This window comes from Onychostoma macrolepis, chromosome 22 (genome assembly GCF_012432095.1).
Source record: "Onychostoma macrolepis isolate SWU-2019 chromosome 22, ASM1243209v1, whole genome shotgun sequence".
Taxonomy (NCBI): domain Eukaryota; kingdom Metazoa; phylum Chordata; class Actinopteri; order Cypriniformes; family Cyprinidae; genus Onychostoma; species Onychostoma macrolepis.
Genome location: NC_081176.1, coordinates 35,130,357 through 35,150,364, shown reverse-complemented (window position 1 = coordinate 35,150,364; position 20,008 = coordinate 35,130,357). Strand labels below are relative to the sequence as shown.

Here is a 20,008-nt window from a genome sequence, read left to right as displayed (position 1 = left end):
GAGTAATATAAAAGTAATGTAAGTAGTATAAACTTAATTGGCAGTAGATTAATTTAAGGAAGTCATTTTCTAAAAATGAAATTAGTTAACACGAGTTAACAATATATAACAAATACTTATATTCTGTGCGTGGAGACTCTTCGTGTGGAACTATGAAACTCAAATACTGAATTGTCAGTTGCTTTTGAATTTTGAACACAATATGCTTCCATTCAAGATCACTCTACTCTGCACCGTGTCCAGGGTTTATTTTGCGATAATGACCTGCTGACTGGTCTTACCCTTACATTGCATTCGGTCTAGAGAATTTTTAAATGTTCAGCGAAAAAGGAACTTGTGTTCCCCTTTCATAAAGAAAAGGATGTTGCATATGTTTTACGAAAATGCTGACAACAGCTCTGAAATTTGGACCTGTCATGCAGGTCATGTTCATTATCACCCATTACTGCTGTAACTGAAGAAAACTGAAGAAGACATGTTTTTGACATGAAGACGACATGTATGTTCTTTTAAGGCACCCGAGTTATGTGCCCCTTTTTTGACATCAATGGCAATGACTGCTTTTGCAGAAACTTTTTGCAGATCCTCTGCTTCCTAATCCACAGTGGAAGATAATAAGGAAATAAAACAGAGGAACTGAAATTTGTTTAAAATATCAGCAAATTTTGGCTTCGCAAAACTCACATTGAAACACATTCACAGAACTATACTAAAATAGACTACAAGGCTGTTTGCAAAAACGATGACCTCAGCTATATGCATTAACTGAAAAATGTATTTCTTCAATGCAATGTAACTTGGTTTAGATAAATGTAAATAATACTGCATCAGAGGTGTAAAGTCCAGGGGTCAGAAAGTAAAAGTCCTGCCATATATTTATTCCACTCATGAACTCAGACAGCTGATTTAACTAATTAGCAGAGGTGGGACCAAGTCATTCCTTTCAAGTCACAAGCGAGTCTCGAGTCAAATCCCAAGTCCTCAAAGAGTTAAAGTTAATGAGATAATTAAGAGACTAATTAAATGATGATTGTGTATTGGTGATGAAAACCTGCTGTTATTGAGAATTACAGAGGATCAGATGTTGATGTTTTATTGGTTAAAATGATGCCACCATTATGGAGATCTTGACACTTGACTTCTTGTGTTAGATCTCTCTCTGTAGCAATGCATGTGCTGTTATAAAGCAGAGAGATCAGTGCAGTGCAACTGTTAGCTGTTTTTATATGAAAAGCTAATCATCATGAGCTGTCCTGATTATATCAAATATTGTTTCTTTTTTTTCATTTATATGTTTAGGTTTTGCATTATAAAAGCTGGGAAACTACAGCATGCAAGTGTTGCTTTAGTAGTTATGTATGAATCTCAACAATGGTGACAATCAACAAAATGCCTTATGCTGCATCAGTTATAATGAAAGATTTTTGAGTGTATTGTGCCAAAAAAAATCTGCATTAATGAGAAACACAGACATCAAACATCAGCATATGAATCTCAACAATAGTAGCAATAATTTTTTTTTAAAAAAGGACAAATTTTTAATATCACAAAACAGACTACAAAAAGTCACAACAAAAACACCAGCAAATATAATAAATGTAAATAAAGAAAATAGTAAGACCATTCAGCTGCATAATTTATTCACAAAGCAGTGCATGGGAGTTTCATTTTATGCTGGCACCCTGCATGTATTGCAGCATGAGACTTCCGTCATCATTGTTGAGATTTCTGTGCTGATTGTTGATGTATCTGAGTGTCTGGCTAATGCAAGGGTTCAAAATGTAAAAAAAAAAAAAAAAAAAGTTACTGATTAGTAAAACATTGTTCAAACTCATGCTGTAGGATCACATAACTACTGCTATCGATAAACATGCAACAAATAAAACACCCATGTAGTTTGAGACTTAACACTGGATGAGATCAGAAATTCAGATGAGTGTGCTGTAATTAAATCATCATCACAACATAACCAAATTCACCTGATCAATTTCTTCTTGTCGTAACAAATGTACAGTAGACAGAAAGTGTCTCATGGTAAGAGTCAAGGTTCAAGGGCACAACTAAAGCACTGACCTAAAACACTGAAATCCATAATGGTAACTACAAACTTTATTTTCAATAAAACCAAACTGGTTTCTCACACAGTGTGAACGAGTATTAAAGCTTAAGCTGGAAGTCAGTTGTTCTTGTTCTCTGATTGTTTCTCTTTTTTTCTGTTCTTCTTTCTCTGTCCTTCAGTGATTCTGCTTGTTATCATCAGGTGTACATCAGGGTCTGTGTTCAAACTTCCTTTCATTCACTCGGTCAAGTAAACTCATGTAGGGAATAGTGAATGAGGGTATAGAGTGTGATTTTGAACACAGCCTTTGAGTGTCCACTATGAGCTCTGTTAATTCACAGTATATTCCTGTAGGCCTCTTTCTCGAAAATGACAAATATTACCCAGAATGCATTGTTTTTTGTTTTGTTTTTACAGTATATCACTGTTTGTATAGAAAATGGTATGTTACCTTTAGAATTTGGCCATTTTTCTACAGCAAGGGTTTACAGTGCAGCCTGTGCAGCTGTAACAAGTCAAAACAAACAAACAACTTGTTTGAATTTGTTATTTTAATAGTAAACATATATATATAAAATCTTTGTTTTATTTACTAAAACAATTTTTTTACTAAAAAAAAATATTACAGACGTGTGATTAACACTGCATGTGTTTGTTAGAACAATGTTAATTATCATATTTATCAGGATACAGACAGCAGATTGTTACAAATCATAACATTTATGTTCTATGTTAAATTTGGAAGAGCTAAGTTCACTGTTAATGATATTGTGCAGCTTTAAACCTTTTAAGGTTTGTCATAACCTGAATATGTATTTATTTATTTTAGTTTAAACCACTCTTCCAGGGCTCAGTTGCCACTAATTCATAATACTCTTTTTCCAAAAAGAAACGGATCTGCACTCCAGGTGCAATCACCAAACTGGATTTGTACTGATAAAAATCAAACATATTAGTGCCATCCTCCATCTTTTCAAAATTCACAGCATATTGATAGGTGTCATAGCCCTTATTTTCTTTTTGAGAACTTGTGTAAAACCCCACCCATGAGTTGTAGAAGCCTTTATTCCAGTCTGTGAAGGTCTTCATTATATAAAGCCGAGCACAAGCTTTACCTTCTTTAGTGAAGAGCTGCAGACCAGCATCAAACCACTTTATTTTAACAGGGACGACATTGTTTGCATCATAGAATTCTGGTTCATAAAAGAATTCTGGAAAAGACCAGGATGATGGGAGTTCAGGCAGACGTTCCCTTTCATAACAAACTGATTCTTCATCCATCTCCCAGGGAGTAGTTTGGGCCAGAACATGCTTATAATTGTCTTCCAGGAGGAAACGGATTTGAACTCCAGGAGCAACTGGCAAACTGGAATCGTACTGGTAAACATTATAATCTTCAGTGCTAGTGCTGTCAATCATTGCAAAATTCACAGCATACTGATATGTTGAATAGTCATAATTTTTATCTAGTGAACTCTTGTAGAACCCCACCCATGATGAAGTAAATGCGTTCTTCCAGTTGCTGAAGGTTTTCTTGATGTAGAGTCGAGCACAGGCTTTGCCGTCTTTAGCGTAGAGCTGCAGACTGGCATCATTTCCCCTTATTCTGACGGGGAGCACTTTATTAGCGCCATCAAACTCTGGGCCATACCAAAATACATTGTTGAGGTATGGCATTTGCAGTCGTAGTTGGGGTTGGAGTCCAGCATTCAGTAAGACAAAGGTATCTAAAGCTCCAGATGATTTATCAATGTTGAAATATTGTTTCATGTCCCGCTTAGGATCTTTATTAGTATCACTGGAATAAATGTTTTGGCAAATATCAATGTATAGGTTTCCATTTCCAAATCCGTTTTCAATTAAGTAAATAGGTACATTGTCCCATATGAGTTTTGCGTAACCTTGTGTAGTTGTTTTAATCTCTAGTTGAATTTTCTCGTCTGTATGGCACTGGGAATCGGGTGAGCGTTTATCTCTGCTAAATATACAGTTAATGCTGCTATATCTTGTCTCTTCCAGAAACAGACGGCATCTATCCTCTACTGTATTACTACTTATTGATGTTCTGTGGAAAAGATAATTTCTGCAATCATAATTTTCTCTGATTTGTAAAATCAGATCAGGATCAATCTCATAAGTGTCAGAAGGATTAAAGTCATTTCTGTTTAGGTTATGTGCTGTAATATACACTCTAGCTATCATGTTTGATCTTTGTCTCAATACAATCATAAGCCTGTCCATGTTTCTTTCTGGCACATAGTCTCTACTCCTTATGTAATATGTGCGCACATAATTTGGCAATGCTCTGGCTTCAGGATAATGTAGATTGCCAACAGAATAATAACTCTCTCCGCTCTCTAATTGGGGGAGATCACGCTCTTCATTTCCATACCAGTGAAATCCAAAGTCACCTCCACGAGGATTAAAATTTAAATACATATTGTTGTTTTGATCAAAAAGCACTCGTTGTGCAAACCAGAACAATAACTGGCGTCCATGACGTGGTGCAGATTCGGCATAGTTTGTGTTTGTCAAGTCCTCAATACTGTTAAGTTTTCTCACAGAACAGACACTCGGCTTCACAGAAGAGACTCTCGTCAAGAAGAGACAGAAGAGCAGGAAGCAGAGTCTCATGGCACCCATGGCAAAAATCTTAATCAAAAACAAAATATTTTAAACCAAACATAGCCTATAAGCTATAAATACAATTGGATCATAGCTGGCAACTTAATAAAGGCAAAATGTTGCATTTTTACATTAGAATTTAAGATTTTAATGTTAATTTAAAAAAAAAAAAAAAAGAAACAGGAAACATGTCTGCAATTTTAGTTATTATGCTAAACAATATTAATACACAGTTATGAAAAGACCACTTGGAAATTCTCAGTTAGTTGTAAATTGGATTTACAATTTATAGTTACATCACCATACACTAATATTGGCACCCTTAGTACATATGAGCACACAAGGCTGTGAAAAAAAAAAGTCTTTATTGTTTAAACTTTTGATCTTTTGCTCATAATATTAACCAAAAAACTGAAGACGCTTAAGTTTGTCTTTGGATGAGAATAGAGACTTCTTTCTTGAAACACTTTCAAACAACTTGTTATGATGTGGGTCAGTGGTTCTCACTTCCAGTCCTGGGGCCCCTGCTCTGCACTTTTGCATGTCTCCCTTACTTAACACACCTGATTGAGATCATCAGCTCGTTGGGAGAGATCCATGAATTGAACTAACGAGCTGATGATCTCAATCAGGTGTGTTAAGTAAGGAGACATGCAAAAAGTGCAGAGCAGGGGCCCCAGGACTGGAATTGAGAACCACTGATGTAGGTAATATCAGATTGTAGTTTTGGAGACTTTCTGACCCCAAAACCCAACTAACTACTGCAATTCTCAAGTCGGGATTCTGATTGTGGCCATTTAAATCAATCGTATCTGGGAAAGATAAACAAAAGCGATCTCTGAAAATATTATTTAGACAGTATCATTTAGACTCCCACAGATATCAAGATTCAACGTATGAACCTCAACAATGGTGACAGTCAATGAAAAGCTTATTTTGTGATGTTCAGAGTTGATCTGAATATTTTGTTGATTGTCACCATTGTAACACTAAATCTTGATATATGTGGGAGTCTACAGTATATGATCCCATCCAAATCATTTCTGCATAATGACTTAAATGTTCAAAATATTAAAACAAAATAAAACACAGAGATCTGAATACTTGGCACATGATACACAATGACGGTGACAATTAGTGAATAGTGTTTGAGTATGAATGGCTCATTTTGAGTAGAAAATGAACTAATGAACTTAACAACAAATGCAATCATAAAACAATGTAAATACATCTCAAAAACAGCAAAAAAAAAAAAAAAAAGAATTATTTATTATTTATGCCCAAGTGCATGATGGGAACAACGGAATCATGACGTTGATATTTACCTAAACAATATTTGTAAAAATAACACAATTCCAAGTAAAATATACTTATCAGAATTAGCTTTATTGCCAGGTATGTTTGCACATACGAGGAATTTGTGCAAAATAGCACAAACACCTGTACATACTGAATTGTCTGATTTGTATATTGCATGTTAGGTGTAAATTTGAAATGTAGTAAGTATGTGTGTTAAATAAAGAATAAAAGTAATAGTGTTGTGTGTTTCATGTTTATTGTAAAGAGTTCAAGTGTTTTTTCAAGTGTACATTCGTTTTTCTGTAGTATTTACTTCACCACAAAATCATTTTTATCAGTGTAAGTTTGGCCTTTGTGTTACCTCATAACCCTGTGATACACTAGGTCATTGTTGAACAATTTCATGTTCCTATTAACCCAGGTGTAATAAAAAAAGTTTAAAAAAAAAGTAAAATATCAATGGGAATATACGTCAAAAATATTTTGCTCATATGAACTGATAGGGGTGCCAATAATTCTGACACATATATTTATCATATATATTTGTTTTTGATAAAACTGTGCTGTATATGCAGTTGTTTGTTCTCAGAGAGTTTTTTGTTAATACTTTGAACAAAAGATCAACACTTTAAACAATAAAGACATTTTTTCACAGCCTTCTTTGCTCATATTTACCAAGGATAAACTTGGATGTACTTACAAAACAAATATTAACATTTTACTCAAACACATACCTATTATATCCATTACGTCCAGAGAAACTGCAAATTTTCAAGTGGTCTCTTAATTTTTCCCATTGCTGTAGATCTTTTACAGTATACTTTTATGTAGCTTCTTAAAGGTGTGGCATTTATGTGTGTGTATATATATATATATATATATATATATATATATATATATATATATATACACACACACACACACACACACACACACACAGTAGTCAGCATTTGAAGTGGATCAAAACCTTTCATCAAAGTTGTCCTAAAACCTAAAACCAAAATGCTTTCTTGTCTTTGATGAACTTTTTGGTTTTGGTCCACTTCAAATGCTGACTACTGTATGTATGTATGTATGCATGTACAGTATGTATATATCTAAAATAAAAAAATTCAGTAAAATTCAGTTAATGCATTTCATAATTGAATTTATAATATGAATGTATGAAAACATTAGCATATATCCAGAAAACCCATCCTACCTCAGATTGAAGGTCCTCAGTGGAAGAGCCTCTGGATCCTTCACATCTTGTAGTTATATAGTCTGAATGAGGCTGTACTTCCCACACAGGGTGTGTCTGGAACGAACAGAAAGACTGGGCCTCAGTTGTCATGTTTTGCCCTAATAAAGTTGTATGACGACAACAAAGAAACAGAATATGTTTGGTTTCATTTCTCAAATTTTCAAGTGTATTTTAAAACAGTTTAGTTCACAGGGGCAAAATTGTCCAGAAACTCCCAGTGACAATTTATAGTAATTTTTGCAGAGTTAAGGGTAATAGGATCCAGATCACTGCAATTTATAATTCTTATACTTACATGCTTACATATGCCCTTCCACAATAACATCAATAAAAAGTGTTTGGATTACACAGTTTTAACAAACTAATAAAATTACTGTGATGCATATTTGTAAGTCATAAATAAATGAAAAAATTCTGTAATAGTACTACGTGAATGTGCTTAAAACACACTAAACAGGTTTATACATTTTCCAAGCGCTCAGAGACACCTATTGACCATTTAGAGTCATTTTGCAAAGTTTAGGGAAATAATTCAGATCACAGCTTTTTATGCTTACATTTTATATATGTTTACCTTTTTCCTTATAAAATTAATAAAAAGTGTTTTGTTTTACTAGAGATGTATTTACTACGAAAAATACGCTGTATAAGGTTTCGTCACACTTGGTGTCTTTTTTACATCATAATCCTATGGAGTAAACCTTGTTTTCAAAAAAGTCCTTAACGCTTTTTTAAATGCCACCTCTGGCGTCTTTTTCTGCAGCTCAGAGCGACTTTTCAAGTTGTAGTGTATTGTATTGCATTGTATAAGTATTGAGTGCTGTACATGCTCATACTTTTCATGTTCATACTTTTCAGTTGGCCAAGATTTCTAAAAATCCTTTCTTTGTATTGGTCTTAAGTAATATTCTAATATTTTGAGATACTGATTTTTGACTTTCATGAGCTGTAAGCTCTAATCATCAAAATTAAAAGAAATAAACATTTGAAATATATCAGTCTGTGTGTAATGAATGAATATAATATACAAGTTTCACTTTTTGAATGGAATTAGTGAAATAAATCAACTTTTTGATGATATTCTAATTATATGACCAGCACCTGTATTTTACAGCCTAATTGCTTTCAGTTTTAGAGAAATAAAGCAAGCTACTGTTCAAATGAGTTAAAGGATTTTCATTTGAGAAATACATCAAATCAAACAGATATTACTGAGATCCAGCAGAATTACACTCTTAGTTTCACTCCGCTGTGATGCAGCTCGTTCAATCATGTTTATTTTGCTCTAAGCAGATAACTTTAAGCAGATAACACGTTTGATGTAGTTTTGTGTCTTTGCTGCTGCTAAACGTTAACTGTTTTCAGCTTCAGGTGTGTTTGAGTCAGTGTCAGTGATGGAGGGAGATTCTGTCACTCTGAACTCTGATGTTACTGAAATCAGAATCAGAATCAGAATCAGAATTAGCTTTATTCGCCAGGTGTGCGCAAACACACGAGGAATTTGTTGTGGTTTTAAGGTGCTCCTGGTACATACATACATACATGCATACATACATACATACATAAATACACATCTGACATGAGAACAGAAAAAAAAACATTTAAATAGTAAGACTTAACAATGGATGATAATCATAATAATAATAAGTATGAATCTGGAACAGTAGATTTATGTACAGATTTGTGCATTATTTACTCTATATACAGCTGTATAGATAAACATATGTATGTGTATTTACATTATACTTGAGAGGAGGCAATAATTAAAGATGGAGAATGAATTCCAGAATGAATTACAGAACACAGGTAATGATCCACGTGTTAGCTATTTAAGCTGGAGATGGCATGGGGAAAAACTGTTTTATGCCTAGATGTTCTAGTGCACAGAGATCTGTAGCGTCTGCCTGAAGGGAGAAGTGCAAACAAGTTGTGTCCGGGGTGAGAGGGGTCTTTGATGATGTTACCTGCCCGTTTCTTCACTCTGGAGTTGTACAAGTCCTGAAGGCTGGGCAGGTGCACACCAATGATCTTTTCTGCTGTCCTAACAGTCCGTTGAAGTCTTCTTAAATCTGATTTGCTGGCTGACCCAAACCAGACAGTTATGGAGGAGCACAGAACCGACTCAATAACAGCTGAATAAAACTGTTTCAGCAGCTCCTGTGGCAGGTTGAACTTTTCAGCTGACGAAGGAAGTACAACCTCTGCTGGGCCTTTTTCACGATGGAGTCAATGTGATTGTCCCACTTCAGGTCCTGAGAGATGGTGGTGCCCAGGAACCTGAATGACTCCACTGCAGCCACAGTGCTGTTCATGATGGTGAGTGGGGGGAGAGGAGGGGGGTTTCTCCTGAAGTCCACTATCATCTCCACAGTTTTGAGCGTGTTCAGCTCCAGGTTGTTGTGACTGCACCAGACAGCCAGCTGCTCAACCTCTTGTCTGTAAGCAGACTCGTCGCCGTCCTGGATGAGGCCGATGACTGTGGTGTCGTCTGCAAACTTCAGAAGCTTGACAGAGGGGTCCTTTGAAGTGCAGTCATTGGTGTAGAGGAGAAGAGCAGTGGGAGAGAACGCAGCCCTGAGGAGCTCCAGTGCTGATGGTGCGGGTGCTGGATGTGTGTTTTCCCAGCCTCACTAGCTGCTGCCTGTCTGTCAGGAAGCTGGTAATCCACTGACAGATGGAGGTGGGCACAGAGAGCTGAGTCAGCTTGTTCTGAAGGGTGTCTGGGATGATGGTGTTGAAAGCGGAGCTGAAGTCCACAAACAAGATCCTTGCATAAGTCCCTGGTTTGTCCAGATGTTGCAGGATGTAGTGCAGTCCCATATTAACTGCATCATCCACAGATCTGTTTGCTCGGTAAGCAAACTGTAGGGGGTCCAGCAAGGGTCCAGTAATGTCCTTCATGTGGGCCAACACCAGTCTCTCAAATGACTTCATGACCACAGGCGTTAAGGCAACAGGTCTGTAGTCATTAAGTCCTGTGATTTTTGGTTTCTTGGGTACAGGGATGATGGTGGAACCTTTGAAGCAGGAGGGACTTCACACAGCTCCAGTGATCTGTTGAAGATCAATGTGAAGATGGATGATAGCTGGACAGCACAGGCTTTGAGGCAGGCTGGAGAGACACCGTCTGGGCCTTTGGCTTTCCTTATCTTCTGCTTTCTGAAGACTTTGCATACATCATCTTCACAGATCTTGAGTACAGGCTGATTAACAGTAGGGGGGAGGGAGGGTGAGGGTGTGAATGGCTGTGCTGTGAGACGGTCGGAGCGGGTGTGGGGTGTCAGACCAGTCTTTTCAAACCTGCAGTAAAACTCGTTCAGGTCTTCAGCCAGTTGTTGATTGGCCTCAGTGCTGGGGGATGGGGTCTTGTAGCTGGTGATGGCTTTCAGGCCTTTCCACACTGATGTAGAGTCATTGCTTGAAAGCTGTTTTTTTAGCTTTCCAGAGTAGTTTAATTTTGCTACTCTTATTTCCCTATTCAGTGTGTATTTGGCCTGTTTGTACAAGGCTTTGTCCCCACTCCTGTAGGCGTCCTCTTTGGCCTGGCGAAGCTGTTTGAGTTTTGCACTGAACCAAGGTTTGTCATTGTTAAATGTTAAATAAGTCCTGGTGGGTACACACATGTCCTCACAGAAACTGATGTAGGACGTCACGGTGTCAGTGAGCTCGTCCAGATCAGTAGCTGCAGCCTCAAAACACTCCAATCAGTAAGTTCAAGCAGGCCTGTAAAACCTGCTCTGCTTCAGAAGTCCATCTCTTTACAGTTTTTACTACAGGCTTAGCAGATTTGAGTTTCTGCCTGTAGGCTGGTAGGAGATGAACCAAACAGTGATCAGAGAGTCCCAGCGCTGCACGGGGGACAGAGTGATATGCATCCTTTAAGACAGTGTAGCAGTGGTCCAGTATATTTCTGTCTCTGGTGGGGCATGTGATGTGCTGTCTATATTTAGGCAGTTCACGGGTGAGATTAGCTTTATTAAAATCACCGAGAATGATGATGAAAGAGTCCGGATAACGCTGCTCTGTGTGTGATTTGATCGGCCAGCAGTTCTAGCGCCGCTCACGCGCGTCAGGAGGAATGTACACACTCACCAGAATAAACGAGGAAAACTCCCGGTGAATAAAAAGGCTTGCAGTTAATAAAGAGAGCTTCCAAATTTGGGCAGCACATCTTCTTTAAAACTGTCACGCCTGTACACCAGCCTTCGTTGATATAAAACATAATCCACCGCCTCTCGTTTTCCCCGAGGACTCGGTGACGCGGTCTGCTCTGAACAGCTGGAAGCCCGTTAGATGAAGCGCGCTGGATGGCTCCGTTCAGCCAGGTTTCTGTGAAGCAAAGCGCAGCGGAGTTTAAAAAGTCCTTGTTTGTGCGGGTGAGGAGTCGTAGTTCGTCTGATTTATTTGCCAGGGAGCGGAGATTCGCCAGATGAATGCTCGGCAGCGGAGTCCTAAACCCCCGCTGTCGGAGTTTCACGAGCGCGCCGGCGCGCTTCCCTCGCCTGCGTCGGCTGGAGCGCTTGTATAGGAACGCAGCTCCTCCGATTAAAATGTCCAGTAAAAGGTCTGAATGCTCAAATGTTGGCAGAGAGTTATTTGGTGTGCCGTTTCTGATGTCCAGGAGTTCGTTTCTGGTAAAGCTGATCGGGAAAAAGTTGCTTAAGACAGGACAAACAAACAAAAAAAGAACAAGTACCAAGCAGCGACAAACCATGGCTGCCATCTGCGGCGCCATCTTGTCATAGTCAAATACATGAAGACGACGAAATACTGTGGAAGTACGGAGCTGAAAAGTCTCTAATAGCTGACATCAGTAAAGCTGCTTCAACACATTTGATGTTTCTGATGAGAGATTCAGAGACAGACTGAAGCTGGACAATCAAACTGGATCTCTGTCCATCACAAACATCACAACTCAACACGCTGGAGTTATTATAAGTGGAGCACAACGGCTGTCAAAAACATTCAGTGTTTCAGTTTATGGTGAGTACAGACCATTTCTTCTGTGCTTCAAATAATCTTGTTATTAGCAAATAAAGGAATATTTTGGGTTCATTACAAGTTAAGCACAACCGTCAGATTCCAACAAAAGTAATAAGGTTACCGATTTATCTGTCAAATTAGACGTGTTTATAATTGAAAGCTCATTCATTGCTTCTCTGCAGAACAAATGGAAATATATTGTGGTCATCACAAATGCTGCTGATTGAGCTTAACTTGTGCTGAAATGAGAATATTCCTTTAAATATATACATGTTAAATCATTCATAGTTTGAGATGTCTACTCACTGACCGTCAACACACTAAAAATAAAACTACATTTACTCATATTTGTTTATTCTCTCATTTTCCAGCTCATCTGTCCACTCCTAACATCACCAGAGACTGTTCTTCATCATCCTCATCATCCTCAGAGCAGAATTGTTCATTGCTGTGTTCAGTGGTGAATGTGAGTGATGTGAGTGTCTCCTGGTACAGAGGACATAGTTTATTGTCCAGCGTCAGTGTGTCTGATCTCAGAATCAGTCTCTCTCTACCTCTGGAGGTGCAATATCAGGATAAAAACACCTACAGCTGTGTGATCAACAATCCCATCAGCAACCAGACCACACATCTGGACATCAGCACACTCTGTCAACCATGTGCAGGTATGTCACCAGTGATAGACGTGTTATATGGCACTCTACTAACGGCTTGTTTTGTTCATTACAGATCAGATCCTGCCCTTATTGTACAGCGTGCTGATTGCTGCTGGATCTCTGTTGATTGTAGCTGCAGTCGTGATGTGCTGCGTCTGCAAGAAACAGAGAAAAACAGGTCAGCAGAGCAAGCCATTCAAAAATACTTTTAAGACACAAATTTCAAAATAATATTGAAACCTTTATCATTTTAACACGTCTGTGGTCATTGTTAATGCAGTCCAGACCCAGGAGGAAGACAGAACTGATTCAGCATCGTGTAAACCAACAACTCGAAGAACGGTGAGATCATTCACGACTGTGTTGCAAGGAAAGTGCGGTCGGTTAGTCAGACTGAAGCTTGTTTGAAGTTGTGTGTGCCGTATGCATCAGGCGGTCAGTGAACACGGCTGGGTGATCTATCGGCCCGAGCGTCGTCAGTATCACCTTCAGTACACAGCGAGCAGATCACAAGGAGAGCATGCTTTTATGTGCTTTTATGTGTATGTAGTTTTTCCATTATACATGTCTGTTTTCATTTAGCAAACCTAAAAAAAGAATGAATCAAAAAACTATTAAAGCACACAGAAAATGTTTTTTTTTTTTTTTTAATTATATTAAAAAATTATAATATAATTAATTTCATTCCCTGAAAAAAATAAGGGATTACTCTCAAATTTTCTGTAATTTAATCACAGTTATTTCTGCTGTATTCTATTATATACTGTATAGACTATAGAACAATTCTATACAAAACAATAGTGGATTTAATATCAAAATGATCATCTAATGTAAAAATGTATGTTTTTAATGTAACCTTTCTTTAAATACTTCAAGAGTAATTTATGCAATTTTATATGATTAATTTAAAATAATTAAACAGTTTCATCTCAACTAGTATGGTCCAGGTTGAGAAGGTTAATGCAGTATTTTTAGAGAGTAATTAATCTATAATTAAATTGCTGAAGATGTAATTAGTAGCTATAATGATTTATATTTGTTATATAAGAACATCTGTTCTTCTTTTTGTTTGTGACGGAGACATAGCTGTATGTCACATGGTGCTTGAAGCAGAGCATAATGAGAGCTCGTCCTCCGCCAATCGCTCTTATTTTTAGTTTTCTGAACTTGTAAACTGCTTAGATGACACTTTACCAGTTTTTGAGCACGCTGTGAATGTATTTGTAGATTGATTGTATCTTAACGCAGACAGCGCTGACACGAAGCAGCCACGGCCGAGAGAACCACTAATAAACCACACGTCTGACTGAACCAGCTTTAAGAGTCATGCTCATTAGATCATCATAACGCTATCGGACATCAGTCCTTTCAACAAAAGCCAGATAAAGGAACAGCGAACGTCAACTCAGCAGTAAATCTTATGTTAATGAGCGTTGATTAGCGGTGGATGGGTGTGTATACAGTGATCCGTCGCCACTGGATTAACTGTGAAAACACCAGAGCTGACTACATTACTTTAAAACATGTAGTCCGTTACTGAGTCCAGATTATAGTTAGTTTATAGTTTATAGTTAGTAACGTAATCCATTACATTACACATTTTACATTACATAATCAGACTACTTTTTGATTACATTTGACTTAACTCGTCTATCACATTAATGTAAATAAGATCATCTTGTGCCATTGATATGCCATTGATTTGTTGTATTTAACAACATGGAGTGCATTAACATTACATTACATTAAATAAAGGATTCACAAACTGGGGTTCGAAGGCTACTGCAGGGGGTTCGTGAGTTTAATGAAAAACTAATAATTAATTAAATCATTAAAATGTAATAAATAAATAAAATATCATCAAACAATATAAAACACTTTAAAAATCTATATTTTATATGTTTCCATGTCATGTGACCATTAACCAACATCAGAGAACCTTGAACATGCAAATGTGATGCTTAAAATATTTATTATTAACTCTCAGGCAGTACTTCAAGTAAATATATAAGTGAATGTATTTTGATGACAAAAAGTTTGGGAATGCCTCCATTATGTGTAAATATTAAGAAGTAATGTGAATTTGTGTAGGCTATTTTAATGTAGTTGAAAGACAAAAGCCTTCTGATGCCATATCATACAAATAACAGAGGTTATCAGTAGTTGATGCGATGTTGAAACACTAATTAAACCTGAAATGATTTTTGTAAATCCAGTGGTCAAAAGTTGTGTATCCACCAGACGAGTGACTGATCTCTGTGTGAATGTCCACAAAACTGGAAGACCCTCTGAATATATAGAAGCAGTGGGCTATTTTACAAAGAAACGTTTAAAAGATGAATTGGGGAGAATCAATAAATTATGAATAATTTATTCCTATTTTGTGAATAATATGCAATCATGTAATCTGTCGTCTGATTACAAGAGTTTTAAAATCTAATTTAATTGCATTCCAAAAATCAAGCACTTGTAAATTAGATCATGTAAACTAATCCAGATTACATGTAATTAGTTACCCAGCTCTGAAAACACTTAACATCGATGATTAAACGATACATAAGCAGTTATAAATGAGTTGAAATAAGCTGTATTCATTACAAACGTTTGACCGCTACTCTTCAGCCTGCTGTGGTCTGTGGTCACTCATTTAAATAATAAGCTGCTTAACCTGAGCTGAGCTGCAGCTGTCTGTGTATAGAGTTACTCTGAGCTGGACACTAGATGTGCTGAAACAGCTTTGCCGTCACTTCTGTGTAAAATAGACAACCATATGGAGTCAATTTAATGCCGCATATATATGCAAAAGAAAATAAAGAATTGCAAAAGAAAATGAAGTATTGCAAAAAGAAAATAAGTTTTGCACATAAAAATAAAGAATTGCAAAATAGATCAATAAAACAGAGCAAAAGCAATGATTTTGCAATACATATTTTCCATGGCCATATCTACTAATTTATTTGCAATGCAGCTTTTATTTTGCGTTTCAGTCAAGTTTGAGCTTGCGATACCGTTTTCCCTTTGCTTCACGTTTCTGCGCATCTCACTTTGTGGCGCTGTTTTGACATGGGGTGGAGTCAGGGACGGGCGTGTCCAACAGGCCTGGGCATGCCTCCCTGGAAGTGACGTCATCGGCCCGAGACGCAGATCACAGCTGATCCAGGCACCGTCATTGAGCAGAGGCATGCGGGTGGATCGTTTCCTTTTATTCACTAGCTTTAAAACATGCATGCTTTCGTTTTATTAACAAATGTATATGTGTATTAGCAGCGTTTGCTCAAGTTAAAGAAGTTGTTAATATGAACATCTGCTGTTTATTTCTCTCAATGTGTGCACACTTTTATAGCATTAAAATGTGTATTGTTTCATCTGGTTAACTAAATGTGCATTAATAGTGCTTGTTTAAAATCTCTTAACCTGTGCACAGCGCTCTTTGTTTACATTAGTTCAGAGTTACTGCTAGTTTTAATGTAAAAGAATGCAATTAACTTCACAAACTATACATCATTAAAAGGTCTAAGACTCAAGCTTCATATCCATCTCGACTTCGTTTTCATTTACATAACTCCTGGCATAAATTAAGAAATGACTGGCACTGGAAGTTTAAAAAGATTAAAAGTATTTTTGGTTTAGTTTTGTCGTGGCCACGAGATATTAAGTCGTGGAACGTGATAATACTGTATGTCGTGGCCATGAGTTTAATAAACAAACCCGCGTGACCATAGCAACCTGGGATTATCAGAGACTGATCAAATATATTTATCCATCCCACAGTCCGTTGATCGTGTCTTTTATGTAATATATGTGTATATTAGGCTATTATTATTATTATTATACAGCCCTGAACGTTAAGAGATCGAAATGAAGGAAAATAAATCAAATACATAACAACGAATATAAAAATATTACCAATACTAATAAAATACATGGACTTACAAGACTTGTGGGATGGATAAAAATGTTTTCTTGTCGGCCTATTTTATTATAATTTATGTAACATTTATTCATAATAAACTTATGAATACAGTCCGATACAGTCCAGTACGTAGCCTATGGTTAACACTTCAACCACCAGAGGTCGCTGTATACCTAAAAGCGCCAGCGGTCAATTCACCCATGCCATGACTACTGTTTTGATATGGCTAAAACGTAGTATGTCACTGTATTATGCCACTGTCTTCACAATGTCTAGAGTCATAAAATTATTATTTTTAGTCATCAGCTATGTTTTTGTCCTGTTGTTTTAAGTTCACAGCTATTTTTAAGCAGGTTACACTAATCACTTTTCTTAATGATGAATAAACCAGCCTGCAATTACAACCAGGATTACGAGGAAATAAATACATATTTGGGTGTTGTAATATTATAGCTAATAAAATGTTTCAAGATAACCCATGTTATTTAAATGACTAAAACACCCTAAATAGACTATTATAAGCAATACTAATTCACCACATTGCAAAGGATGTACAATGACAAATTCAAGTGCACAGTTTCACCTAATTAATTAATTTGTTTAGTTATATAATTTATCATTTGAATAAGAGAACAACACCAATAAACTTGGGGTAATCATAAAAATTGTTTTATTCATTACATCATAATTCAGATTTTTTTTTTCAGGAATAAATAAGCAACACAGTAGCGAACCATAAACGATAAAAAATTGCAAACACAAATTAATATTTAATCCAAAGTTTGAACATTTATGAGTAGAGGAATAAACATCTAAAACATCTTCATTTGAACGTGATGACAGGAATTATGCGTAAATTTGTCTTGATGGCGCTTATAGGTATAAATGCCCCATTTTTGTTCTGGTTTTATCTAAACAATTTTTTAACAATAAACAGGGATTGTAAATAACACAATTTTAGTAAAAGTCAATGACTGTAAGACTTGGATATTTTTAATTGAAAATATATTATGTAGCCTATTTGAAAAACAGCCATGGGTAAAATTACCCCGTGGTGGTGTTAATATAATAATTTAATAAGGTATTTTTTTTTATATAATTTCTTAATTAAAAATAAAATATTAATAAATACATCTCTGATAATCCCAGGTTGCTATGGTCACGCTGGTTTGTTTACCCATTAATATCTCTTGGCCACGAGAAATTTAAACCAAAAAGACTCAAGCTTCATTTTTTTTTTTTTTAAACTTCCAGTGCCAGTCATTTCTTAATTTATGCCAGGAGTTATGTAAATGAAAACGAAGTCGAGATGGATATGAAGCTTGAGTCTTAGACCTTTTAATGATGTATAGTTTGTGAAGTTAATTGTATTCTTTACATTAAAACTAGCAGTAACTCTGAACTAATGTAAACAAAGAGCGCTGTGCACAGGTTAAGAGATTTTAAACAAGCACTATTAATGCACATTTAGTTAACCAGATGAAACAATACACATTTTAATGCTATAAAAGTGTGCACACATTGAGAGAAATAAACAGCAGATGTTCATATTAACAACTTCTTTAACTTGAGCAAACGCTGCTAATACACATATACATTTGTTAATAAAACGAAAGCATGCATGTTTTAAAGCTAGTGAATAAAAGGAAACGATCCACCCGCATGCCTCTGCTCAATGACGGTGCCTGGATCAGCTGTGATCTGCGTCTCGGGCCGATGACGTCACTTCCAGGGAGGCATGCTCAGGCCTGTTGGACACGCCCCCGTCCCCTGACTCCACCCCCATGTCAAAACAGCGCCACAAAGTGAGACGCAGAAACGTGAAGCAAAGGGAAAACGGTATCGCAAGCTCAAACTTGACTGAAACGCAAAATAAAAGCTGCATTGCAAATAAATTAGTAGATATGGCCATGGAAAATATGTGTTGCAAAATCATTGCTTTTGCTCTGTTTTATTTATCTATTTTGCAATTCTTTATTTTTATGTGCAAAACTTATTTTCTTTTTGCAATACTTCATTTTCTTTTGCAATTCTTTATTTTTCTTTGCAAAACTTATTTTATTTTGCAAAACTTTATTTTCTTTTGCATATATATGCGGCATTAAATTGACTCCATACAACCATTCTCAGTGACAACCCTTCAGAGCCTAAATAACATGTTTGATGTTTTAACTGTTTAATAAGTCATGTCATGAACTCAGTGTTTGATGTCATTTCCTCTTGCTGCTCCATTTGCATGTTAAAAATAATAAAGCAGTGTTTTGACATACTATCACTTCAGCAGTGAGAGTTAAATATGATCCAGTATAACGGCTCCAGAGAATGATGTGAGGTTAATAACCCTCCGTACACACCAGCTTTATTCACCTCGAGCGCTGATCTGGAGCGTACGGACAGCTTCTGGACACGAGATAGCACAAACATTTCTACACACATTCATACTAATGATCAATCATATAATCATACCATTTCAGCATTTACACAAATAATCACCATTCATAATTCATAATAGAAAATAAATCATTCACAGACTATAAGAAATTATGGGAAATTGTGTGTAGTTTTAAGATTGTTTACTGACTCATTTAATAGAAGAAGCTGGTGTGTTATTAATTTTCTGTTGCATCAGCAAGATTCCTGACTGAGTTTGTGTTTTCTTGCAGAAATCAGAGTCGGATGCTGTTTATGAAAATGTCCCCAAAAAACGCTGATCAAATCTGTATCTCTCAGAACGGATGCTAAAGCGCTCAGACAGGACCCCGACTCATACCGGTTACTGATCACAGGATCATATTCTTCTCTGTTTTCTTTTTGCTCTTCATATCACATTTCCGGTATCATTTATTTTCTTTTTGCTATTAATTATTGTATTTGTTTAATTTAGTGGTTCACAAATTGTATAGCATCCAACATTTTAAATAAATGTTCTGTTTTCATTATTAAATATTGATACTCTTACTGTTTATTATTTAGTTTGTTTGTTTTCTTGTTGATATGATCCAGTGGACATGTAGTCAGATGTATCAGAAGCTCATCATCTCTCTCCGTCTAGTGTTTAAAGCAGAAACTCTCGTCTCTAACAGGTGATAGCACTTATTTTACCCGATCCGCTATTAACACATGCTGCTGTACTCAGAGAGGAACCGCTACAGAACCAATGATAAAACAGACACAGGGCCAAAACTAAGAAATAAAACCTATCTTTCACATATAATCAATAGAATGTCTAA

The 20,008-nt window shown here is 36.5% G+C and overlaps 2 protein-coding genes across 2 annotated transcripts; one reads left to right on the top strand and one right to left on the bottom strand.

Moving 5' to 3' along the window:
* Positions 1-1,721: 1,721 nt before the first annotated feature.
* Positions 1,722-7,250, bottom strand: LOC131530782 (uncharacterized). The gene is made up of 2 exons (XM_058761232.1): positions 7,185-7,250; positions 1,722-4,711 (listed from the first exon to the last, which is right to left on the bottom strand). The coding sequence occupies exon 2, from the start codon at positions 4,700-4,702 to the stop codon at positions 2,885-2,887; it is 1,818 nt and encodes a 605-aa protein (XP_058617215.1). The 5' UTR covers positions 4,703-4,711; positions 7,185-7,250; the 3' UTR covers positions 1,722-2,884.
* Positions 7,251-11,659: 4,409 nt separating this feature from the next.
* LOC131531069 (SLAM family member 9-like) lies at positions 11,660-13,298 on the top strand. Its single transcript, XM_058761619.1, has 5 exons — positions 11,660-11,790; positions 12,046-12,209; positions 12,581-12,874; positions 12,939-13,043; positions 13,146-13,298. The coding sequence occupies exons 1-5, from the start codon at positions 11,660-11,662 to the stop codon at positions 13,271-13,273; spliced, it is 822 nt and encodes a 273-aa protein (XP_058617602.1). The 3' UTR covers positions 13,274-13,298.
* Positions 13,299-20,008: the final 6,710 nt, after the last annotated feature.